Source organism: Sitophilus oryzae, unplaced genomic scaffold (genome assembly GCF_002938485.1).
Source record: "Sitophilus oryzae breed Bouriz unplaced genomic scaffold, Soryzae_2.0 scaffold_1396_pilon_pilon, whole genome shotgun sequence".
Taxonomy (NCBI): domain Eukaryota; kingdom Metazoa; phylum Arthropoda; class Insecta; order Coleoptera; family Curculionidae; genus Sitophilus; species Sitophilus oryzae.
Genome location: NW_022146055.1, coordinates 9,725,976 through 9,753,228, shown reverse-complemented (window position 1 = coordinate 9,753,228; position 27,253 = coordinate 9,725,976). Strand labels below are relative to the sequence as shown.

The 27,253-nt window shown below is 32.7% G+C and overlaps 1 protein-coding gene across 1 annotated transcript in view; it reads left to right on the top strand.

Moving 5' to 3' along the window:
• LOC115876015 (T-box transcription factor TBX1-like) overlaps nt 1–26,926 on the top strand; it is a 95,100-nt gene extending 68,174 nt beyond the window's left edge. Inside the window, exons 8-9 of the mRNA XM_030891679.1 lie at nt 16,952–17,034; nt 26,216–26,926. Of these exons, the coding sequence (XP_030747539.1) occupies nt 16,952–17,034; nt 26,216–26,610 (478 nt within the window). The 3' untranslated portion in view covers nt 26,611–26,926. The remainder of the gene's footprint in view (nt 1–16,951; nt 17,035–26,215) is intronic.
• Nucleotides 26,927–27,253: the final 327 nt, after the last annotated feature.

The following is a 27,253-nucleotide window of genomic DNA, read 5'->3' as shown; positions in this document are numbered from 1 at the left end:
ATAAAACATAAATAGCCAGAAATCGTAATTAATGACATTTGCAATCGATTCTCCGATTCAAAACATAGTTAGTGATTGAATTTGGTTGTTCGGAAAAATGTTAGTTAGTGACTTTTGGCAGCAATAGGACGATATGTAACATACCTACATAACAAAATTTGGAAAATGCTAAATAATTTATGTCATTTTTGCAATTCTATTGATCCAGTTTGTAAAAATATTAATAATGCGGGATTTAATTTCTTACCGCTATGGGATGCGGGACTTAATAGCTTACCGCTACTTTACGACAAGTCGTGTTTATATACTCTGCGCTGTGCTCGACATATTGTGGAAACGACCCAAGCTCACCTGATGATGGGGTAGGGCCCCGAAACCGGTAGTGAGAGCAGGTTGATCCACATTATGTCGAACACAGCGTGGAATTAATTTCTGTATTAGCAGTTCAAGGCAAGAAACTCTTATATAATTTTATTATATACCTAAAAACTGCAAGAAATTTATTTTCCATTATATAAGGGCTAGCCGAAAAAAGCCTTTATTTACTATCGATAGTTGTGCCTCGGTGGTACGAAAGTACTACCATTGCACGCAGGCCGCTATCTTGCGATGCGGGACTTAATATCTTACCGCTACTTTACGACAAGTCGTGTTTATATACTCTGCGCTGTGCTCGACATATTGTGGAAACGACCCAAACTCACCTGATGATGGGGTAGGGCCCCGAAACCGGTAGTGAGAGCAGGTTGATCCACATTATGTCGAACACAGCGTGGAATTAATTTCTATATTAGCAGTTCAAGGCAAGAAACTCTTATATAATTTTATTATATACCTAAAAACTGCAAGAAATTTATTTTCCATTATATAATATTAATAATTATACCCATTACAACTAAGTGAGAAAGTGTTAGCTATAGGTGGAGAGATACACATGATTTTTGTAGACCTAACCAAAGCATATGATTCTATCCCAATAAAACAACTTTTTCACGTACTCGACCGGTCACCAATAAATATTACCCTAATAAAAGCAATAAAATAAATCTAAAAACCAAAAAGCAATAAAGGAAATCTACAAGAACGCACTAGCACGAGTTAAAATTGGAGCCGAACTCACAACATCATGTAATATAAGTAAGGGCCTCCGACAAGGATGTGGTCTCCAAATTTATTCAATATTTACTTAGATGCAGCATTTGGAACAATGGAGTCGAAAATGTAGTGGAATGGGCATACCACTCGAAAATCAAACAATATATACCATTGTAGATGCCATTGAGTACATGTTTAGAAAATTAAATGAGGAGTATGATAGATGGGGTTTAAAAATAAATTTTAAAAAGACAGAATATCTATGCGTGTGCAACAAAGGACAAGACCTAGAAATGGAAAACGGAAACAAAATAAAATCGTGTACTGAATTCACATACCTAGGTACTAACATACATAATAATGGAAAAAGCGACAATATCATTAATAATAGAATCAACAAAGCCAGAAACATTACAGGGGCATTGTTGTCTAAGGGCAGGCAGTAAAACACACAGATACTGTATTTTATATAACGATGCAAAATGAATGAAAATAAAAACTGCTGAGATGATAGCTAGTGGTGGGTGGTAGAATTAAATTCTATAATATTTGCCGAATATTAGGTACTATAAATTTGGCTATTGGCTACCCAAGCAGAATAGAATGACATATCATATGTCAACTTTTCACATTTTTGAAAATTGAAAACAAAATTGAATTTTAAATTTCAATCTAGAGTGCCATGGATGTGTTAAAATGACTAATTTTTAATCAAGTAGGCTTGGAAAAATAGATTTGGTCGTCTAATGTTATTCGTGTCTGGTCCTGGCCAGTTAAATAATAGGTTATATCGTTTATATAGTTTAATCATATTTAATTAATTTGGTACCACACACTTGGTATTTCGAGTCAAATTGTCGTTATGAATCGCATGTTCCAATTTCAAATAAATCATATTCGAAAATGTCAAAAGTTGACATATGATATGTCATTCTATTCAGAGTGTCATTTTTCATCGAATAAAGCAACAGAACACCTAGAGTGCCATTTAAAAATAAAAAACAGTAGTCATTTGCGGTGAAACAAGAAGTGACAGAAAACAATTGAATACGTCAATCAATCCTAATTTATGGCATATATTAACATACCAAATCTCGATTTTTTATCTAAAATAAAAATAAAAAAGTTATAGAGGTGAGCCACTTTTGAGACGAACCCGGTATAGTAGGGCATCAATATTTTGACTCCAACAAAAGCTCTAAACCAACATCGTTGGTGTAAAATGCAAGCGATAAGAAAGTTGAACTAGAAAGTTATCTGCAAAAAAATATTTATTTCCTAAGTGCATATTCACTAAATTTGTAAACCCTTTCAAAATAGGTAAGCTTGAGAAATAAAATAATTGAAAAATTTTGCTTGATTAATAAAAGTATAAAGGTAGATGCGGTCTGCGGCCGCCCCTTTTTTTGGCCGCCCGCGTGCGGTGCACGCGCTGCACACCTACTAGGATCGGCCCTGCCCATCACTATCAAAAGATGCAAAAAAACGTAACGAAGAGATTTTTGGTCAACTTTAAAGTGTCATATTTTTGTTATTTTTAACCCTATTTTCCTGAATATTTTAGCAAACTGTATATAATTATATCAGCTGATATTCGTAAACTCAGTTTTTTGTATAAACTCTAGTAACTGGCATATTATACAGGGTTAATTGAGGGGTTGTTTTTTATCCTAACTTTAAAACACCCTGTGTAATAATTTCGTGTGTAAATTTTCCTAAAATATAATTTTACGGTAAGAACCATGTCTCCTGAGCATTTTGTTTTTTGGATCATGTCAATACATGCTTTGGTTAATTATTAAGAGTGAAATGAACTGATCATGATTACCTATTTTGCATTTTTTTTTAATTATCATTACTTTTGATGTAATTTTTTAATACGACGAGATGGTTTAGGTGACTATTGTCGTAACGTCATATTACGCTGCATCGGATACTCTATAATAAATAAAAAAAGATGTTAAAGACTAACGACACAGTCCTGGTTTTTAATAAACACTAATATCGATAACAGAACGATATTAAAGAAAACATCTCTAATACTGACGTATACAAACAGAAAAAAAATGTAAAAAATACCCTAATACTTTGTATTGCCTCCCCTGGCTGCTATAACTGCCTCTATACGTCCGTTCATACTGTCAATGAGACTGCAAATATCATATTGCGCTATGCTTTCCTATTCTTCTTTAAGCACCAAGCGAAGTTTATTTAATGAAGCTGGTACCGCTTCGTGACCTCTAACCCTCCGCCAAGCATTTCCCAAACGTCGACCATGATGGGCAGTTCATAGTAGTATATAGTTCACAATAATCGCCAAAGCCCCCTTGTCATATTGAAAAAAAACTTCAAAAAGAAATTATAATTGAAAAAATTGCAAATTGTTGGTGGGAAGTTCATTTCGCTCTTAAAAATTAACCAAGGCCTGTATTGACATGATCCAAAAAACAAAATGCTCAGAAGACATGGATCTGACCGTAAAATTGTATTTTAAGAAAATTTGCTCACAAAATTAATGCACAGGATGTGTCAAAGTTAGGGTAAAAAACCAACCCCTCGATTAACCCTGTATAATATGCCAAATACTAATGTTAATAAAAAACTTAGTTTATGAATTAAAGTTGATATAGTTATATACAGCTTGCTAAAAAATTCATGAAAATAGGGCTAAAAATAACAAAAATATAACAGTTTCAATTTGACCAAAATTTTCTCCGTTTCGTTTTTTTTGCATCTGAGTGTAGAATTAGAATGATGATTTAGGTATTCAAATTATTTTGTATTACTCCTAAGTATCATGTCACAATGACTGAACTAGTTGGCAAACCTGGAGATTTTAGCATTAAATATTGGCAAGTACTGATTTTTAATCGGCATCGACAATAATTACAAAATGTCAACTCATTGACGTCGTTTCAGTTTTGGCGATTTTTGGCTTGGCCTTTTTGTTGCGATTTTGTAGTTTTGACTTTTGAGTTTTAAAAAATCCACGTATTTTTTCTATAAGAAATCTGTAGTTTTCAATACAACCATGGTTTTCTGCCTGGAAGAGCTTACTTTTATCGTTAAATACTTTTTTGTAATACTTTTTGGATTAACTCTTGTTGTAAAGGTATCGGCATATTTGTAATATCTTTTTTCACTTGAAAGATCAAGTTCACCAGAAATAATAGACATATACCTTCGTTTTTTTTCAAATATTTTATTATTTATCTGAATTTTATTATTTAAACATTGTTAGTGAAACAATGTGTTGATGAGTTGTGTAAAACCAACGGTAAAACACTAATTTACGTGTTTTATTTTGTTGATGTAACACTAAAGGTTCAAGTCCCAACTAAATCCCTAATTTACATTCCTCCTAATTATAATACCTATAACGAAATTATACATCTAGAAATGGTAATCCACAGTTGTTCTGAATTTTATATACCGTCGTCGGTCGTTGAAAACAGGAAATCTCATGCATATTTTGAACTGTCCAAATATTGGCTCCCTTATTAATTTTACAGCTAAGTCGTACATAGTTTTTTTAAAGGCCTGTCTATGCTGAATACACATGCCAAATTTCACAAATTTTGGACAAGCCGATTTTTAAGTAATTTAAGAAAAACTGCATCTATTTTTAAATTAAACAGGTAACAATGAAGAAACAGTGAAACGTCTACCTTAAGTTGTCAACCTATGATTTTATCATTGTGAGATGTAATTTGTTGTGCTGTCTACTGCGTTGTAGTACCTACGCTTAGTGTCCCCGAAATGTAATTTTGTAATTTAAAACTGGTTTGAATGAGGCAAAAGCCGTTTAACGTTTAGAAAATACAATTTTTTGACATTACTTATTAATTACAACTACCTAATTATAGGATAACAACTTAAGATTCGTTGGCATTTGCTTGGTTTTGCATTGTTATCTGTTTATTTTTAATTTAAAGATAGATGAAGTTTTTCTTAAATTACTTAAAATGGGCAAATATGAACGAAATATACTTTTGTATCAGCCAGTTCACATTTTCATTGAAATGTTATTTAAGTCCCTCAAAAAGAGAAAAATAGTGTTTTACACTAGATGAAAATGAAACCAATTTACTAGAAGATTACCGTTACATAAGCAGCTGATGTTTGCCAAAACTTTAATCATACCCATTTATCTCGAGAACTAGAACCCTGTATACATTTAACACTATAATAGTAGTACATAAATACTGTTAATATATGACTTTAGCTTAAAGAAATGTCCGAAAATAGTTATATGAAATAAATTGTACAAGTGCATTATTATTAACAAAACAAACACGATACAAAACAAAACTAAACATATTTATGTATGCTTATTAAATTTAAAAAAAATCATGTGAAGTGTTTAAATCAGAAGAAAAAACAAGTATGTCAAATTATAGACCAATTTCGCTATTAAGTAACTTTTCCAAAATTCTTGAGAAACTTATTAAAAAAAGAATGTGTTTGTATCTGAAACAATTTAAACTCCTTTCCGAAAATCAATATGGATTCGTGGAGTCCAAATCCGCAAGTGATGCTATTATAAAACTATCAGAATTGGCTTCGGAGGCACTTGATGCATCCGAGGTTTCTTTGTGTGTTTTTGTAGATTTAGCACAAGCGTTCGATACAGTTCACCATGAAATCCTGTTATACACACTTAGTAATATGGGTTTTAGAGGAAGGACCAACAATCTATTTAGAAGCTATCTAAATAACCGACAGCAAAGCGTGTCCATCCAGGGTGTTAAAAGCGATAAAAGGGTGGTCAACTATGGTGTACCTCAGGGACTGTACTGGGCCCTGTACTTTTTTGTATATACATTAATGAGTTACTAAACTTGAAACTCGATGCACACATTTTGAGTTATGCTGATGATACAGCAATTTTCTTCAGATCAACGTGTTGGAATCAATTGAAAGCAAAAGTAGAAAAATCAATGGAAATAGTGTGCAATTTCTTTAATAATAATCTTCTTACTGTTAACTTTAAGAAAACTTTCTTCTTACCTTTTGCCTGCTATTCAGATACTCTTCCAAAATTCAATTTAGATATAACTTATAACAATAAGCTAGTGACAATAAGCTCAACAAACAAATTTAAGTATCTTGGAGTCATCTTTGATAACCACATGAAATGGAATTATCATATTCAGTTTGTGACTAAAAAGTTAAGATCACTTATTGTAATATTTAAGTTTTTAAAAAGTGTAATTCCTATAGAATTACTAAGAAATGTGTATTTTGCTTTAGCTCAGAGCCATTTACAATACGGTATTGTGGCCTGGGGCTCAGCAAGCAAAAATCAATTATCAAGTGTAAATATAGTTCAGAAATGGTTGCTGAAAATAATACACGATAAAAACTATAGATATCCCTCTGATGCCTTATACATAGAAGCAGCCATTTTTGACGCTAAACAATTATTTTGGTTTAATACATTATCTATAACATTCAGCAACAGAAGTAAAAATAATCTAATCCCACTTTCATACCCACTACGTCGACGCGAATTAACTATTAATGTACCTCGGATGCATAAAACTATCGGACAAAAAAGTCATTTATATGTAGGACCTAAAATTTTTAATGTTTTACCTAAAGAAATTGTTAATTGTCAAAACATTAATATTTTTAAAAAAAGATTAAAAGAATGGATACTTGGTAGAACATTAACCGAAATGCATACATTTATACTCAGCAAAATGTGAAATATTAAAAACCATTCACAATAAATATAATATTTGAAAAAAAATAATGTAATCTTATATGCCTTAGAACTTGCAATCTACCCTATGTCAATATCTGACCGCTGTGTAATAACTTGTTTTTTAGCGTGCTTAAGTGTTGGACAATGAAATAAATTAATTTGATACATTTAGATATAGTTTAAGAATTTAGAATAAAATATTGTAGTTATTGTTGTAGAAATAAAACTCCTCAGACAAGGTTCTACCTTAAGAGGATATTATGTTTATTCACTATTTTGTATTCGTAAGTTATGTATAAGTCTTGTATATACCTTGTAATTGGCTCAGTTTGAATAAACATTATTTATTATTATTATTATTTATTTTTTTTTTTTTTTTTTTCACTGCTCAGAACAGGTTTAAAGCTGCCTTATCGGTCCATGGGGACAAGATAAGGTGCTATTGTTAATCACCTAGAAAGGAACGAACAATGTTAGCAGCATCAAGCAGCACAGATTTCTGCATTAGGCGGTAAGTATTTTCAGGTATTCCAATTACTTTTAATTGTTCTTTCAGGTTGACCGGGATAATTCCAATGGCTGAGACAATCAAAGGGACTACCTGGACCGATTCCATTTGCCATATATTTTTTATTTCTATTCTCAAATCTTGATACTTTGTTATTTTTTCTGTAAACTTGCTTTGTATATTGTTGTTGTTAGGAATAGAAATATCAATTAGTAAAACTGTTCTTCTGTGTAGTAAAACTTATTATTTATTATTATTATTATTATTATTTCCTTCAAATTGTTTATTATAGTTAAATATTATTTCGTTTTTCACTAATTTAAAAAAGACTGCATTTATTTTTAAATTAAACAGAACAGGTTACAATTAGTGATGGAATAACTCGAGCGAAAATTTGCTCGAGTACTAGATTATTGAAATAACCGACATCGCTCGATTATGCACGAGCGATGCAAGTGACGAATTACGAGCGACAAACGCAAGCGATCCTAGAATGAAATAAATTGAAATCCGATTTTAATGTGACATACTCGATAAAAAGCCGAGCGAATTTTCTACATACATTACAGGTAGCAAATTTATACGACGTTATCCGTTGCGTATCTGAGGGACAAAATTTTACGATCTACATCGACAATATTTTGAAATAAACTAAATCAAGCGAATCGCTCGTCGCTTGCTACTTGCCATTCATCACCGAAAGAATATGTGGCCTGCGCACGCAACTTACTGCTTGGCGCTTGGCGTTAACGAGTACTTACAACAAGCGACGGGCGAAAAACCCTTATTTTTAAACACCAGCGGTATTTCGCTTGAGCGATTGCTCGATTATTGCAATCGTTTGAAACTCGAGTACTCGATTATTGAAATTAATCGGTTTTTCCCATCACTAGTTACAATACAAACCCAGGCAAATGCCAACATACCTTAAGTTGTCAAAATATGATTTTGTTTGTATTTTCTATACATTAGGCTTTGCTTAATTCGAACAAGTTTTAAATTACTAAATGTATTTCTGGCACACTAACCATATTAGTAGACAGCACAACAAATTACATTTGACAATGATATAATCATAGGTTGACAACTTAAGGTATGTTGCCATTTACCTTGTTAGTTATTCAGTTTTAATTTAAAAATATATGCAGTATTTTTTAAATTGTTTAAAATCGACTTGTTCAAAATTGTTCAAATTTGGCATGTTGTGTATTCAACATACGCAGGTCTTTAAAAAACAATTTACAACTTCGCTGTAAAATTAACAAGGGAGCCAATATTTAGACAGTTCAAAATTTGCATAGAACATCCTATGTTTCCAACGACACCACCCTGTATAATAAACTTGTGCAAATAAAATATTTAATAAAGCAATATAAGCAATCCTAAAAAAATAACACCACTACTGAAAAAATCAGGCATTTAAATATCATGTAAGGATTGTGCTTACCTTATTATGGGCAAACTACCGTATGATCGAAAAAACAACGGCGTCTGGCTTGGAAATAAACATCGATGACATTCCCCATATAATTTTACATATAAAATGACAGCGTTCTTCATTTCATAGCCATCGCTGGCACTCTTTTTTTATCATATTGTACTAAGATTAGTTATTACTGGATTAAAAGAGCATTGTGGCTTAATTAAAATGGTTAAAGCAGATAAATTTTACATTGCTCAAGACAAATTTTATAAGAAATTATATAGCATAATATGAAAATAAATAATTGTAAAGACAATGAATTGAGAGAACCGTTAGCGGTATAACGGTCCCGCATTCCTTTTAGTTCTCTGTCCCTGGTCAAGGTTGTGCTGTAATTCCGAAATTTATTATTAATTTTATAAATATCGGTTTAATTCTAATATAATCATCTACTGATAATTATGGCAAAGTTTACAGAGAGTTCTGGAAACTTTGAAAATGGTCAGCGAAATATGCCGTCATTAATTTTAATGTTTTAATCTCTATCTAGGCGCCGAGTTTGGTTCCAATCGACCCATAATTAAGAAAAATTCTGATGATGATGATTTTGTCCATTCAGAGGCATCGGTTCGAAACTTCGAGGGCGTCATCCTGTAGCCCGTCCCTAATTATGCCGAAATCGACCCACATTTTTCTTCAATATCAAATCATTAGTCCCACCCTGATGAAGAAGTAAACGAAACGTCGCGTCGTGTCCAACTTTGCAGTGTGAGATCGTATGTATCGTCGCTCACATAGCCTACCGAGAAAATTTGGTCGCGATCATACCCACCAACTTTTGACGTTTCTTACGTCAAAACTGTCACGTGTCTTACACGGTCAAGTTGTCCTTGCCCAATGTATCGAGTGACCAAATTGCATTTAAATCGGACGATTTTTTCTAAGCTGTAGGAAAGGAAAGGTAGTATAAGGAAACTAGTAGCTTTACTCCTTGTCAAATCATTTGTTCTTTTTCTGCCATTTTATATGATCTTGTTCTTCCATGACCACTGACGTAGCTGTATTATAGTCGTAGTCTATAACTAGGCAAAGTATAGTCGTGGCACTCGTCATAGTTTCACAGAAATGTATTTAGGAAAATATGAATTCACAATAAAAAAAATTAAAAAAAATGATCATTGAGTAAAAATTTGCATGAAAACAAAATATTTTCACATTTCGTGTAAGTAAAATAAGAAATGTGGAAAAAATATATAATGACATATTTTTATATTATTATCTATTTCAAAGATTTTCTAAAACTTTTTTTTAATTTAAAACAAGTTTAATTTTAACATTAATATGTTTGTTTTGTAGTAATATATTGGCTAGGTGATTTTCATTGGATAACTAATATATTGAACAACACATTGTACTAAATAATAAAATAACATATTTAAACTTCAATAATTGATAATAAACGTAACAGAAATTTCAAAAGTGAAAAGAAACAATGAGAAATAGCATCACTACATTCTCACGTAATACAAGAATAATTTTTAGTTATTGTTACTGAGCCCCGAAGGTACCGAAAGAACCGGGAATTAATAATTTCGAGTCCCGGTTCTTTGATATCTCAAAAGAGCCGGGAATTTCCGGTTCTGAACCCTAGTTCCCATATTATCAAGAAATTATGTTTTTTTAACTAAAAACTAAAAAAAATCCAGATTTTCTTCAAAAAAAATTGCGCAAAAAAATCCTCATATTTCTGGGACCAAAATAGACTACCCCTAAAAATATTTTCACTTATTTAAGACTCACCCTGTATAGGGCGATTCATGGTTATGGTACGTTATAGCATTTGCGGAATCGGAGCTGTTTTTCGGAACCGGTAATTTCGGTACCATGCCTCTAAGGAACCGGGATTTCCAGTTTTTTTTTCAGTACTTTCGGTATTAGCAAATTTGTATTTAATGATGGTGCAGTTCGTTAAACTGCAGGCAAGAGATGGTTGTCAAAAATAAAATCGTTAAAAAATTGAGGTTTAAATGGAAATAATATCAAATTATTAAGTAGTAATCAGTCATGAGAAAATTAACCTGAACACAAACATTATCACAAATGACTTTGAAAAAAAAACTCAAAGCACAATTTTTTTAATTATTACTACAACCAATAGCAGCACACAGTAAGGCTCATTTTTTGTCAATCTGTCTCTGTGCTGGGATGCAAAGCTGGAACCTCGCAAGTCGACGGACGGAACTCAACTGAAACGCTCTGCAATCTGCTGATATTCGACAGATTGTAAAAACCACAAAACACATACACAAGAAGAAGTGCGAGCGCCTTGCTAAATATTGGAAAGTGAAATTGACGTTTAAATTTGACACTGTTGACAAGTCTACTGCTACTAGCGCCCCCAATTTCGCTTGTAGGAACTACGGACTAAATTGTCACGCATGGCGGGAAGTTTAAAAAAATAGAAAATTTTATTTCTTCATTTATTTTTAATTATGACATACACAAAAACACAAAAAATACACCATTTTTTAAAAATATGTTTAATATCAATATCAAATATACAACAGAAATTAATTTCACCACAATAAATTAATAAAATTAAAAGAATAATGTTACAAGTAGATCAAGAGACAAAATTAATTATAACAAAACTGAAAAAAATGGCGTCATAGATGGCTTAGATAAAAAAAAAAGATATATCATAATTTTGAAAGTAAAATTATATGGGAAATGTCTACGATCATCATTTTTAAGCCAACTGGACGATTATTTCAAACATACAAGCTGAGTTCGTTCATAGTGCTCTGAGGAATCTAGATAAACAAAGAATAATAAAAGTATTCCAGGGGAAAAGAGAGGAAAAACCTGTATCGTCTCTGATATCTGTCAGGGTATTGTTGAAAGTGTCATCTTTTTGCTAGAAGTTTTCAGGTCGATCAAAAAGATGACATTTACAACAATACTTTGCTGTAACGTTCACAAATATCAGAGAGAGTACATACAGGTATTGCGTCTCTTTTCCTCTGGGATGCTTTATATCTGTTGTTCTTTGTTTATCTATATTTCTCAGAGCATAATGCCGAACACGACTACAGTATATAATAATTTCAATATCCTAAGTGGAAAGAAAAAAGATCACCTTTCTGTTTTGTTCTATGGTCCCTTTCTTCCGATGGCTCATCTCGTTGATATTTAGGAAGGATTAATAGGAAGGAAAATATAAAATTCAATTTGATTTGATGATCCTTTTCTGTCACCTAAAATCAGGAGAACGACAATGAGCATGTTAAGATGAAAAAAAAATTATCAACACTTACCTACACGTTAGTCCGAGGAGTTTTATTAAAAACCTATATTTGCCTAAATGATTTATGTATTAAATCTGCAAAGCAAAATGCAACGTGTAAACAAATGAAATAATAATAAATAAAGAAAATGGCGACAAGTCAACGATCAACGTCAACGACCCGACAAGGAGAAAAGTGGTGTTCGAATAACAAATTATGGGTCACCAAAAATTGTTTTTGTCTCCTTTCAACGCACACTTTAGAAAGAAAAAGAGAAGAACTGAAATACTGAAAGAACGTCAAGGTTTTATCTGTCACTCTTGTCAATAATTTATCGGTAAGGAAGATTCCTAGAAATTCGCTTGTAGTCAAGTTTTCAACCATTGCCAGTTCTCCCATAAGAAGTGTCATCCACCTGGTAAAAACTGGCAGAAAATATTTGGGAGAGTGCAACTACTCTTTTCCTTCTACTATGGCCGTAGGCTTGCCGTAGGCTGAGCTTACCGCTTTTCCTCTTGCCAGTTGTGTCACGTGTCTTCTCACGTGTCGTGTCACGACCTTGAATTTTTACTCCCAGCGCGCGTAAAAAAGTTTCACTTTCACTTTCACTCGATAAAACACTAATTCACCATAATACACCAAAACACTTTAGTTTTACACTGGACGCGCGTTTCGCTAACCATGTTAGCAAAATCAGCAGATGATTGAGACTGATGACTTTGGAACTTTAGTCTTAGTTTTCTTTAGCATTAGTTTGAACCTATTTTGCATCATGCTTCTCTTGCGATTAATATCTACCAACTACAGGATGACAGGATTAAGAATGAGAATCCAGACCAGATTTGCACGTGTAACCTAAGAAATTAATTAAAACCAATTCCACAACTTAATAAAAATTCTTTCCAGTCGCGAGCGGCACCGGCGGTTTTTAGGTTCCGTTCGATCATCCTCTTGTTGTGTGCAAAAGCGACTCTATTTCTGTACCTGCCACGCGGATCCAAATTAATAGCGCCCAAGTATTTAACCGCATCTATCTTATTCCGACACGTGCTGCTCCCCTTTACAAATGATTCCTTTTTTGAAGAGCTACTTATTGGCGCATTTTTCGAATACAGCCCCGTCCTAATTGTCACAAATTAGACGAACGTTCCGAACTTGTTATTAGGCGGAACTAATTTCTTTTTGTCGCAATGTTCCTTCGTTTTACTCTATTTTTTTACTTCCGACAAAGGACAATACTTTATATACCCAGATGCAAAAAAATGCAACGGAAAAATTTTCAAGTCAAGTTTAAAATGTTATATTTTTTTTATTTTGAGCCCTTGAATTTTTTAGCAAACTGTATATTAGGGTGTCCGTTATTTACAAACTTGATCATTTCTCTCACTACGCCCTCTAAATTTTTAGTTTATTGTCTAAAAAACAATAACAGACCATTTTAAACCCTTAATATTCACAATAAACCTTGCCCCAGAAACGATTCATTTCCCATTTAAATTACATGGGAATTTGCCACTTTTTGCAAATAATTTTTTTCTCTCGATTTTGTTCTCTTGCAGCCATGAGTACATATTCTTATACAGAATTGAACGCTCTACTAAAAAGGTATCTTATGGTGCGTTTAGACTTGAGCATGCACGCACTGATCCTCCGCGAATGCTCAAGCGTAAACGGCTGTGCGCGCATGCTCACTCTGAATCTGTCCGTGCACGAGCAGCCGCGGACGTGAGTCGTTTGGTGTCGGTTTTTGGTCCGTGCTCAAAGGGATTTTATGTGTGCGCGAACGCTCAGTTTGCACCGGCAATTTGTTTTGTCTCCGTTCGTGCGTGCGTGTGTAACTTTTTTTCGTTTTCTTTATTAAAATTATGGAGTGGATCAATGAATCTTCGTTATTATTAATTGAAGAATATGAAAAGTTGCCTATATTATGGGATGTTAAACATTCTTTGTATTATTAAAAAATAAAAAAAAAACGCATGGCAAGATCTTGTAAATAAAATTAATATTGAATATGTCGATAGTAATGAAATTGCTATTCTAAAATTTGTATCTTTTGTTCGTAATTTTTGGTGTTATTAAATTTTATAAATATTCAAAGTCGGGTCTGGTCATTCTTGTAAAGTTTTTGAACTGATCATAGCCCTCCTCAGACACTAAGTTATTGCAGTAAATTATATCGATTTCTAAAAATTTGGGTTTGCCACCAGCGACGATGTTTTCTCCTTTTTAATAATTAAGCTGTGCATAACAAAGACTGCAGCCTCGACTATTTGTTGGTCATCCATTATTTTCGCCAACATAACTCTGCTGTGCGCGCACAAATGGATCACTTCATTCGTCGAAAAATATTTTTTTAATTTGAACGGAGCCGAGAGAGCGAACGAATGCCGTGCTCAAGTCTAAACGCACCATTACAATTTTTCGATAAACGTACTCCTTCAAAAGTTATTTACGGTTAAAGTTAACCACTCGGTAAATTCCTAAATTCTTCAACTTTTTTTACAAAATTATGATTATTTTTGAAAATTTAATCTATTACTGTAAAAATATACAATTCTGATGGTGTTAAGATTGGGAATTAAAAGATGATTTATTTTAATAAACAATGTGTATACTAAAATGGTAGCAATAACTTTTAAAGGAGTAGGTTTATCGAAACATTGTAAGAGACCTTTTTTGTAGAGCGTTCAATTCTGTACAGGAATATGTTATTGTCATGGCTGCGAGAGAACAAGATGGAGAGAAAAAAAAATATTTGCAAAATGTGGCAAATTCCTATGTAATTTATATGGGAAATGAATCGTCTTTGGGACAAGGTTTATTGTGAATATTAAGGGTTTACAATGGTCTGTTATTTTTTTAAGACATTTAACTAAAAATTTTGAGGGCGTCGCGTCGTGAGAGAAATTATCAACTTTGTGAATAACAGACACGCTACTGTATATAAATATATCAACTTTAATCCTTAAACTCAGTTTTTATAAACTTTAATATTTGGATTATTATACAGGGTTAATCCAAGAGCTGTTTTTAACCTTATCTTTAAAACACAAGAGTATAATAACACAATACATAAAAGAGGAAAATAAACTTACCACAAACATTTTGCAATATTTTCAATCAAGTATCGTTACTTTTTGGTGTTATTCATATTGACGAGGTGGCTTTGGTGATTATTGTTGTGTACGATTGAATATGGTTCTTAGTGTTAAAGATTGTGCAAAAGGCAATGATCTTGTTGAAGATGGCCGAAATTATGAATATTCGCTTGGTTCTTGAAGAAGAATGGGAAAACATAACACAATATATTTGCAGCCTCGTTAACAGTATGAACCGACGGCGACGGACGTCTACAGACAGATATAGCAGCCGGGAGAGACAATACAATGTATTAGAGTATTCTTTACAAGTTTTTGTTTGTTTGTACACTTAGTTATTACAGTTATTCTTTTTACCATCCGTAATTCTTTCTTTAGTGTTGCTAATATTTATTAAAACCAAGCCTGTATCGTTACTTTTTAACTTTTTTTTAAATTGTCGATATGACATTACGACAATAGTCACCAAAGCCACCTTGTGATATTAAAAAATAACATCATAAAGTAATGATAGTTGAAAAAATTACAAATTGTTGATTTAGGTCATCTCGCTCTTAAAAATTAAACAAGGCATGTTGTGTTGACATGAATCAAAAAACAAGATGCTCAGAAAACATAGTTATGATAGTTCCTCACGAAATTATTGTGTATTAAAATTAAGGTAAAAACAACCTTCCGATTAACCCTGTATAATAAGCCAAATATTAAAGTATATAAAAAACTGAGTTTAGGAATAAGTTGATACATTTATATACAGTTTACTAAAAAATGAAAATAGAGCTAAAAGTAAAAAATATAATAATATAACACTTTAAACTTGAAAAAATGTTCTGCAGAATTTTTTTGGCATCTGAATGTATTATTGCGTTTGATTTAATATAAGAATACGCCTTACGGGCATGTAATATACAGCAATTTATTTACTGCATTACATTTGCTCCAAAAGAGCTAATATTTGTCTTATACAGACTATACAGTATAGTTAACATAGGTGTGACATAGGTATACAGTTCTTTCGTTTTACTTTACTTTTTTTTACTTCCGACAAAGGACAAAACTTTATATTATTGCGTTTTACTTAATATAAGAACACGCCTTACGGGAATATAATATACCGCAATTGATTTACTGCATTACATTGACACAAAATATTTGTCATATGTAGTTGTTGTTGACATATATAGTAAAACCTGGCCTTTCGTAATTTTTCAGTTAGCGATTTGACTTAATTGCGACTTCATATTATGTTTACATCATATTGATGTACAGGGTGTACCAATATCGGTGGACATATAGAACAACTATGTATTATCGCAATGAAAATAAGCTCATTAGACACAATTTACTTCTATGCAAAAGTGCTCCGTTTATCACATTGTGTCAATAAACACATTTTTGAAGTGAAACTTCTTTACGCGCGATGGGAGTAAAAATTCAAGGCCGTGACACGACACGTGTGACACACGAGCTAGCAGGAAAAAAAAAGTTGTAAGTCAATGAGGAAGTTGAGATGTGTCTTTGGAGCGTCGTAACTCAGGCCCTATGTGAGCTAGGGGGCTTAAAGTCGGAACGTAACATTTGGGATAAATTTTGCTAAGCGCTTTATCAATTGACTTTCACAAAAATCAAGAAAATGTATGAAGGGTGAAAAATACTTCCATCTCGAGATACTATATATGAAAATATTTGCTCTTATTCTTAAGTTTACCAAAATGTTCCAAAATGGAGGTAACTGATATAACATATATACTTAAGGACTTTATTGACACAAAAATAGCTCTGACATCTAATCCACAGAACCTACTAACAATGCATTTCTTTCTTTTCCAGAACACCAGAAGTTGCACCGCAAACTACTCAACAAAGACAACGAACCACTTCACGATCTACTCCGAACAGTTGTGGAAACAAAGGTAGATCATAATTTTAATAAAATCCTTAATAGATACAGTTGAGGGATGGAACCTTTGGTATTACACAGTAAAATAAAACACTAATTCACCACAATACACCAAAATACTTTACTTTTGCACTGGACGCACGTTTCGGTAACTATGTATTAACCTTGTATTAATTAATTACGAAAAAATGTTAGTGTCTTCTTCAAAAGCAAATATCTCCAACAAAAATAAAGCTAACGAGATGAACCAAAAAACAAACTATCGAGAAAAGATGAATCTAGATGATAAAATTATTTTTAAATTTCTTGCTGTTTTAACATACTCCACAGGGTGTTTCAAACTTTTACCAAAATATCAACATTTTGTTTCCGCTCGTATAATTAACAGATGGGGAGTTTTATTTTTAATTTAGAAAGAGATACTAAAAAGTCAAATAATTTGGCTACATACTATTTAAAAAATCATCAAAATCGGCCCACTAGAACAAAATATATTTAACTTTAAAATACATCAAAGTTTTTGGCATCAAGGTATCCATTTTTCTTACCGGTGAAATGTATTTTAAAAATTATATATTTTAGTCATAGTTTTCTAATGAAACTCGCCTTACAAAAAAAAACACAACTTTGATGTGTAATATTTTTGGGAACACCCTGTAGAACTCTATATATAATTTTAGAAAATGCTTTAAATTAGCTTATATAAGCTCACAAAATTTCACTTCAATGCAATCTTATGTTCTTTTTGCAAAAACCCCGTCATATATGACGCGCCACCCTGTATAATTCGATTTCAATCAAAATTTCAATGATTAGAATGTAAGCAGAATAGTTATAGCTTATGCATTAGACTCATTTATTTCAATAAATTTGCTTACAAAAAAATTTAAAAAATCAAAAAATTAAGAAGGAAATAACTAAGAATTTACTAAAATTACTAAAATAAAAAAATTAAAAGCAACGAAAAAAAATTGGGTAAACATTTTAGTATTTCATCTATAAAACACAATACAGAAGGTTTCACATTAAGATGTGTGAATGTACAGTAATTGAATTCCGAGGTAAAAATCTCTGGATACTTCACTATACTGTAAATTTAAAGAATTACTTAAACTAATTTAAAATGTAGGCGTTTGTGATATTCGTAGAATCATAATATCGAATCAGGCTGAATTCAAATAAAATTCGATTTTTCTCAAAAACAAAACATTAGAAGCGGCTGTTTATACGAAAATTTCTCTAACGGTCGGCGAAATGGGCTCCGGCCAATGAAATAATTACGTTTTAATGGTCTTCACTTTGTACACAAGCCGGAATTTACGAGTGCCTCGAAGTTTGGAAAACGGTTATCGCGGGATTCGACCGCTCTTTTGAGCCATTTTTCGGTCTAATTTATGGACTTTCGTAATGCACATGGCCTCGACTAATCTAAACAAGCCGCTTTGGTGTTCGACTCGTGCTCGGAGGGGGGCTCTAAATGATTTTAGAGATTGCCAGTAGTATTGGGATAAAAGAATAATTTTTAAATTTCTGTCGGTGAAGTGTACAGGGTGTCCTATTTTTCTCTTTTATGGTGTTTCTTCTTTATGAGTAGAGATACAAAGTTGCGCTTTTACATCACTATGCTACTTTTTTATGAAACTAAAGATGGTACACACAGATTTGTCATATCCCCCTTAGCAGGGGTGGATGGGCTATATGGGAAAACGGGAAAATTCCCGGTGGGCCGGTGGGAAGATGGGCAAAAATTAAATGGTTAATCTTCTAACTAAAGTGTCGCAAGATTATTAGTGATTCCATTACTATAATAACTAATCAATTTGCATCAGTATAATCGTCAGTTGCTTTTAAACATAAACACCAATTTATAAAATAACTATTGTAAGATGTCTTTCTCTGGGACACTTATAATTTTAATAAACATCATGTTGTTTGTTCTGTTTGAAAACTTTTATTATACAAGGTGAGTCTATAAGTGCAAATATTTTCATGGCTGGTAGATCTCAATAAAAGAAACATAATATATTCTCTTTACCGAGTTTTAAATAAGCCCAATCGAATTATTAAAGTTTGGAAATTAAAAAAAAATAAGATTTATTTTTAAAAAAAATTGAGCCACCTCAATTTTTCCATATTTGCATCTCTTTTAGTGCCGTAATATCAGAGATTAAGAAACTATACCGTGGGAAAATTTGCGGTGAACAGAAGCTAAAAAGTTTTCTAAAATATACAGGAAAATTTAAAAGAAAATGCTCGATATATAACATATAACACTTATAACATATTTTTTGCAAAAAACCCTCACAGACGTGTTCCTGGGGTCAAAATATACCACCCCTGAAAATATTTGCAGTTTTTTAAGACTCACCCTGTATAGCTTTACAACACTATTCTTATATTAATAACTAATAAATATGACTGACTGGCAGCAGAATAAAGAATGAATATTATTAGGTAAATTTAAATAGTCTTGATCTAAGTGTATACTAAGAATACTGTAGCGTAGATTGACAACTGGGGGCCTCGCTGCAATATTTTTCGAGTTCCCCTTTGTAAAAAAGTAGACGAATTTGACGCGAACTCTGCGGTTGACAGAGAAAACATAAAGATCTCTATGCTTGGTTTGAATTGGGGACGGACTAAAAGCCAACTCTAAATTGTTGTTTAAAATGTTGCTAAAATGATTTTACTAAAAATTATTGAGACAGCAGAGAAGAGTTAAATAAGGTTTAAACGAGATTAGATGTAATACAATATTAATATGTCTCGAAAATCCAAATATACTTATCATGGACTGTAACATAGCATTACATCAGAACACCTTTATACAGGGTGTCCCAGAAATAAGTGCAAATATTTTAAGGGGTGGGAGATCTCGATAAAAGAAACGTATTTTCTCTTTACAGTTTTTCATATAAGTCCAAAACAACGGAGTTTTTTTACTTTGAAAATTAAAAAAAAATGTTTTTTTGCTAAAATTTTGAGAACCACTGGATCTTTTCTGGATTTTCTTTCTTGTAAATTTAATCCATTACCTATGTTGCCATATTATCAAGAAATTATGTTTTTTAACTAAAAACTAAACAAAAATTCCAAAAAATTTTTCAAAAAATTTAGAATTTTCAAAATATTTTTTTCGCGAAAAAAAACCTCTTAGGCGTGTTTCTGGGGTTGAACTATACTACCAATTAAAATATTTGCACGTATTTCTGGGACACCCTGTATATCCACTGCCTAGTTATTGCCTAGGTTTTTTTCGTTTGAGTCATGGCATTATCATACAAGATGCCAAATGTAGAAAAGTAAGAGGAAAAGTTTCGTGATAAGAACTACATAATAACCTAAAATATGCAGCAGTCTTAATGGCGACCGCGGTTCATTCAGTTAAAAACACGTATACACGACGAGGCTGCTGCTGTACCATAAAAGAGGGAATTTCTTTCCACAATTTGTAAAGAAGGTATATAATCTTAAAAGCTAAAAATAATGAATTTCACAGAGGATTGGGTCAGCTGAACTGAATGAATCAGGAAATCAAAGGTGCGTATTCATTATCCGAACGAACGAACGAACGAACGAATGTTCGCTAGTGGTATGGACGGGGACCGCACGATAGAACCGCACGAGAGGACCGGACGCGAACGCCTTTGATGTACCGACTCGAAACGGATGGTCGAGCGAGCGAACGAACGAACGAACGGCCGCATGCGTTCGGTCCCCGTCTAAATATACTGCACTTTCATTCGTTCGTTCGTTCGTTCGGATAATGAATACGCACCTTTTTATAGTTTCTCAAAATCATGACTGAAAATCGTAGCCTATTCAAGATCAAATTACCGTTATCGATAATGGAAATAAAGCAGTAGAACCCTGTAAAACTAAGCCATTTTGTAGTAAAAATCCAGATGTCCGACCCAATATTGATCTTTATGAAAATGTTGATCAAGATAACTTAATTTAAAAAAAAACCGGAAGCAAAAGAGCTTTTCGAAAAACACCCTTACTTATATATTAATAAATAAAATATGTTTCTTCGTTATGGTCATTTTGTTTTTGTGGATTTGGGCCGGTTTCCACTTCCCCATCCACCCCTGCCCCTTAGTTTCTGAAATACAGGGCGAATTTGAAATTGTTACATTTTTCGACATAACATGTTACAATAACACAATTCGAATTTTCGAATAAAGATACGTAGTTTGTAAAGCTATTATCATGTTATAGAACTTGTAATGGTTAGTGATTTGTTTAGGCTATTCGTTATACAAGGTATTCCAAAAAAAAGTGCAAGTAATTTAACTGGTAATATAGTTCAACCTCAGAACCATGCGTATGAAGTGTTTTTCGCGAAAAAAAAAATTTGAAAATTCGGAATTTTTTGAAAATTTTTTTGGATTTTTTTTAGTTTTTAGTTAAAAAACATAATTTCTTGATAATATGGCATATAAGAAAAATAACCGTTATTTTGGACTTATTTGAAAAACGATAAAGAAAATATGTTTCTTTTATCCAGATCTACCACCCCTTAAAATACTTGCACCTTGCACTTATCCCTGGGGCACCCTGTATATACCTTGTATAATATAAAGTAGGTACAAATTTTCATCATAATTTTTGAATTGCATAATTTTAAATTGAACTTACACAGCATATCCCTATGGATCTGTCGTCGACAAATCTATTAAGAATAAAACAGACGAATCAGAATTTGTTTACTCTAACCTAATTGGTACTACAGTTTATGCCTCCACTTTTACGACGTTTTCCGTAATGGTTGGTTAGCTAAGTAAACAAATAAAAGCAAAAAGGGGGAATGGCTGCTGTCGAGAAATGACTTAATTTTATGTAATACCAGAGACCAGAGACCGCAATTAGGTTTACTTTCCTAAGAAAGTTTTGACTTCCTACAAGAAAATATAGTTTAAAATATATCTGAATTAACTTAATATTTGAAGATAGTGTCTAATTATATGAATATAGATATTTATATTATTATCTAGTGATTCTCATGTAATTATGTATTGCTCGTTTCGACATATCTGACATCGTGTATAAGCGATATAAATATTTTTTTAATGCGTGAACATTCATACCGGGTGGTGCATCGTTGGAAACATTTGAATGACGATGTTACAGTGAAAGCCGGAAATTCAGTGATTGTTAACATTCACTAGGAACTGCTAGCAATTACGCATTGGACCAGTGAATGTGGTATTTTAAAAAGATTTCTCGACTTTTCCTAGTAATTTCTAACATTTACTAGTAAAATTAGCACTTACTAAAGGCTGCCAGTAAAAGTTATTCTGTTGTACAGGGTCAGTATGGTGAGGAAGAACGTTGGTGGAAGGTAGAACAAATAAAAATTTTAAGAAATATTGAATCACCTCAATATTCAACCTATCTTAAAATTACAAATTACTTCTTTAGTATATGAATTAAAAATTATAGAAAATAACCACATATTATAACCTTTTAAATATTAACAGGGAAAACATAATAAAAATTTTAACTTTAAACTCATTGTACTACTTTAACTCATTGTACACTTGTACAAAACAATTAAAAAAAAATGGGCGCCGGGAGGCACGCCCATACTAAAATGTTAATAAAAAGTTGGTAGGCAGTTCTTTTAATTTCAAAGTAAAGGAATTTTCCCAATTTTTTTTTATCTCAAAAACTGAGACTTTGACTGATTTTGATGTTATTACAAATTTTGTTGCAAATATTATTCCTAATCTTAAATTGAAAACCGCGTTTCGTTAGGTACTGTAATTTTGGAGTTACGATTTTTTAAAATTTTCAGCCCCCTCCCATACACCCTTACCAAAAAAAACTAATGGCCAGATTCTCGGATGCCACAGTATTTTTGTGCCAAATTTGGTTAAAATCGGTTTAGCGGTTTTTGAGTTATCGTGTAACAGACAGACAGACAGAACCATGAAACTATTTTGTATTTAGGTCATTTATAACCCAATTAACTCATTTTGAGTGAAATTAAAAAAACTTTTTTTTTGCCGATCTTAATAGCCTACCATACCTATTGGTATGGTAGGCTAAAAACATTCATAAACATAATATTACTTATTGGTAAAAGGTTTTTTTTTAATAAAATTCTTCATCGTAGACTAGTGATGGGTTGTTATTTAACTATCTGTTATTTTATAACAATTATTTATAAATAACATAACGCAACCGTTACTACTTCTAAAAAATAACAGATATAAAATAACGACACTTAGAGATCGGCCGCTCGTGAAACGAAAAACGAAGTCGGCGCTCTGCATCACCACGAAATTCTATGCTGCTCGAAACAATTCCAAAAAACAACTAGTATGGATGGAAAACATGTTATTTCGTCAACCATCGATACAGGCGGCGAGACAACGGACAACGGAGTGGGGAAAGCGCTGCGGCGAACGTAGCTGCTTCGGTCGATACCGTCGATGGTCGTATTTACAACAGCTTAAAAATAATAGGATATAAAAGAAGCAGGTTTTTTGAAACAGTTGCGGACATAACGCCTGGCGGTTGCTGCTGCATCGGTCGATTGTCGATGGAGGCTCGCAACGGGTTGGAGAAGCAGTTATTTTAGATACGTTGTTTTTCAACCTGTTACGAGCATAACAGGGCGGCGATCGAGATAATCGGTGTGGGAAAGGAACGCTGCTGCATCGGTCGATTGTCGATGGAGGTTCGAAACAGGTTGGGGAATAACGCATCAGTTGTTTTAGAACATTCTGTTTCAACCTGTTACGAGCATAACGGACGGAGGTCGAGATATTATGGCGCTGTATGTTTCAGTACTTACTTATTAAGTTTCAATATTTAGGTATTTATTTATTCTGAAAAATTTTCAGAATAATATTTTAAGATTTTTTAAAAATGTATACAGGGTGTTTTGAAAAATCTGGTCATTGATTAATCACGATCCTGCTTAAAGCCCTTGACGTAAAAAAGCTGATTTTTGGAAAACGGATTGACTTTAGTGTGTAGAGGTTCGATAAGAAGGGATTTTTCGAAACTCGAATTCTAAGGGGGTGAAACTACTCTGAAATATTAGAATATTTTTATTTAAAACCGGTGAGTTTTTCGGAAAAACTCTTAAACACGTATATTTTATTATGTTGTTTTACATATTTTAAGATTTTTTAAAATTATATACAGGGTGTTTCATAAAATATGACCATTGAGTAATCACTATTCTGCTTAAACTGCTGGACGTTTAAAGCTGATTTTTTGCAAACGGACTGACTGTGGGGTTGAGGTTCGATAAGGAGGGGTTTCTCGAATCTCAAATTCCAACAGGGTGAAAACGCCCCTCAAATATTACAATATTTGTTATTTAAAAAACGGTTAATCTTTCGGGAAAACGCCTGGACACGCATAATTTATTTTGTTTTTTTTACATATTTTGACATTTTTTAAAAAATCATACAGGGTGTTCCAAAAAGTTGAGTAATTGATTAACCACGATTCTGCTTAAACTGCTCGACGTTAGAAAGCTTATTTTTGGCAAATGTGAAAAAAATTTATCCAGTTTGTATGTCAATGGAAATTCTTGTTTTGCTTTATCATCACCATTAGAAATTATTAATTTTGACGCGAACGAAGTCGCGGGTACACGCTAGTTTAACTGTAAAATTAATTCGAACTCTAGTGTGTAGTTGGTTTACTTATGAAGAATATACTACACATTTCCTTATATTGTTATTTTTTGACCGCAAATGGTAAAATCATAACTAAGAGTTTCTCGTCCGTCGAGTGAGATGCACCCTGTACACTGCTACGCAATTCAGGATCTATGCGGATCGAGGGGCATTAGGTAGATCGCAATGTGTAGGTATAGACGAGTGGCGGAATTTTGGCTTTTTTTATATCGCAATTTGTAAACAGCGCTTATTTGTAAATAACCACCGTTTTTAGAGAGGTATTTTAGATAACAATCGATATTTAGAAATGTTTTGACACCCTGGAAATACTACCACCGAGCCCGTCATTGTTGCAACTTGCAACTGCGTTAATACGCCTGGCGGTGAGCGTCTCATACTCTTTCAGATATTTAGCAGTAAAATAAAGAAACATGTTATTTTTAAGCTGTTATTTTAAGCTGTTTTTTATAAATAACTATAACAGTTTCAACTGTTATCTAAAAATAACAGTTTTGCCCATCACTATCGTAGACAAAATAAAGTATGCCCGAATTTTCTTCAACTGGAGTTATTCGTTTTTTCAAACCCGCTACTTCAAGCCATATCAAAACGTTTAATAAGTTCATAGTCACTAAGTTCTTTAATATCTTTTTCTCTTGCATGCTTAACTCTTGCTATGACTTCATTATATTGCAAAAATGAAAAACAAGTACTATTACATTCTTGCAGTGTCTAGTTTATCTTAATTTTTCACAGAAAATTTCTTCCATAGAGAAAATACCGCACAGCACTTTTTACAACGATAACAAAACAATTATACATAACAACAAAAATCAAAGCGAATTTACGCCAGATGTCTGTCAACGTTGCCAAAGTTTAACCCAATTTAATTTTATCCCTATATTGCCTATTATTCAACTTATCCTTATTTATCCTTATATTTTACAACGTGTGGCAACCGCGCTAACTGAATCTTTCAAACTCACTGGTCTTGTCCAGGGAATGCTAGCATGGCTAGCATTCACTAGTTGTATGTTAACTGTGTTCACTAGTAAAAGTTGGTTTCAAAAATAGCTGTTGAACTTTTACTGGCGTAATCTTAGCAAATCAGTGAATGTGAGCTTTTACTAGTAATTGTTAACATTCACTGATTTCCAACTTTTAATATATACAGCATACGCAGACGTTTATAAAACCTATTTACGACTTTGCTGTAAAATAAACAGAGGAACCAATATTTGAACAGTTCGAAATTTGCATGCGATTCCCTATGTTCCCAAAGACAATGCACCACCCGGTATAATAGGTCAGAATGGTTAGACATGCAATGTAGTTTGAATCTTTTGATTGTGAAAATTATACACTTTTATCGCACTATAACAAAACTATTTATTGTTACTTCAGATGGACTTTACGTTAACAATTTTAGTGTTTTAAGATGCTAACTTAGGTAGCAAAATGCGTGCACAATGATACCAATATAATTTGATTATGATTAGGCATGATTTAAATTTATCTTCTAAAAATATTCTTTTCTTTTTGTTTCAGAAGAAGAGTCAAACGATCATCACTCCGCTAATCAAACCCTCCAGCCTGATTCGATACACAACAACCATCATTCGATGATATTTCAAAACCGCTACCAGCCAACTAATCAAAATTCTACCTCTTCACTTCTCCAGTCCAACATATTAAGTGCCGGATTAAGCCCCATCACCCAGCCGTATTCTGCTGAAATATGTAATTACGGACCTGTATATCATCCGCACAATATTTTACATAATTACAATACGGTTTATACCAACGACAAGGGAATGAGATCCCCTAACTTTGGACGTGGAATGTACGGAAGTTACCAAGGTTTCTATGGCAATAATGGAAATTTTAGAAGTACTTCGCTAACAGGGACGCATCAGAATGGCTATGACTTTACGCCTCGATAGAAAATTATTTGTTTAGTTATGAAAGAAAACAAATGCAGCAGTAGAAATTAAAATATACTTGACTTAGGTATATGACAAGAACTCGTGAGTGTCAAAAAACGAAAATAAATATTTATAAAAAAGGAAACCTTTCACAAAAATTTCCTAATGCAACTAGACACAATCATTTATTTTATTTATTCTTAGTCGTGACTGATAAAATCTTAAATTGTCTACTTATTAGATACACGCTGATAAGTCTTATGCGGCAATATACTAGACAATATTATCATATACAGGGTGGTCCGAACTGTATTCCGGAAACTTCGGCAGCATATTCTGCAGATAAAAATAATTAAAAAATTCGTATAAATATATGTCCTAAAATGCTTAGTTTCGGAGACACAGGGTGTAGAAAATTCATTTTTATTTCGATTTTTTTCAAATAATTTATGATGTAACGTAAATATTTGAATGAATATTGGTGTCTGGGAGTTTTTTGACATGAGAAAGTTGATTTTGATATCAATATGACTCCTACTTGTACAGGGCGCCACCTACATATTTTTAACTGGTTTGACGAGTAATAACTTTTAGTCCGTACCTGTATAAAACTACTGAGTAAAAAAATATACATTTACGACATTTTTTACGTAAAAAAGGT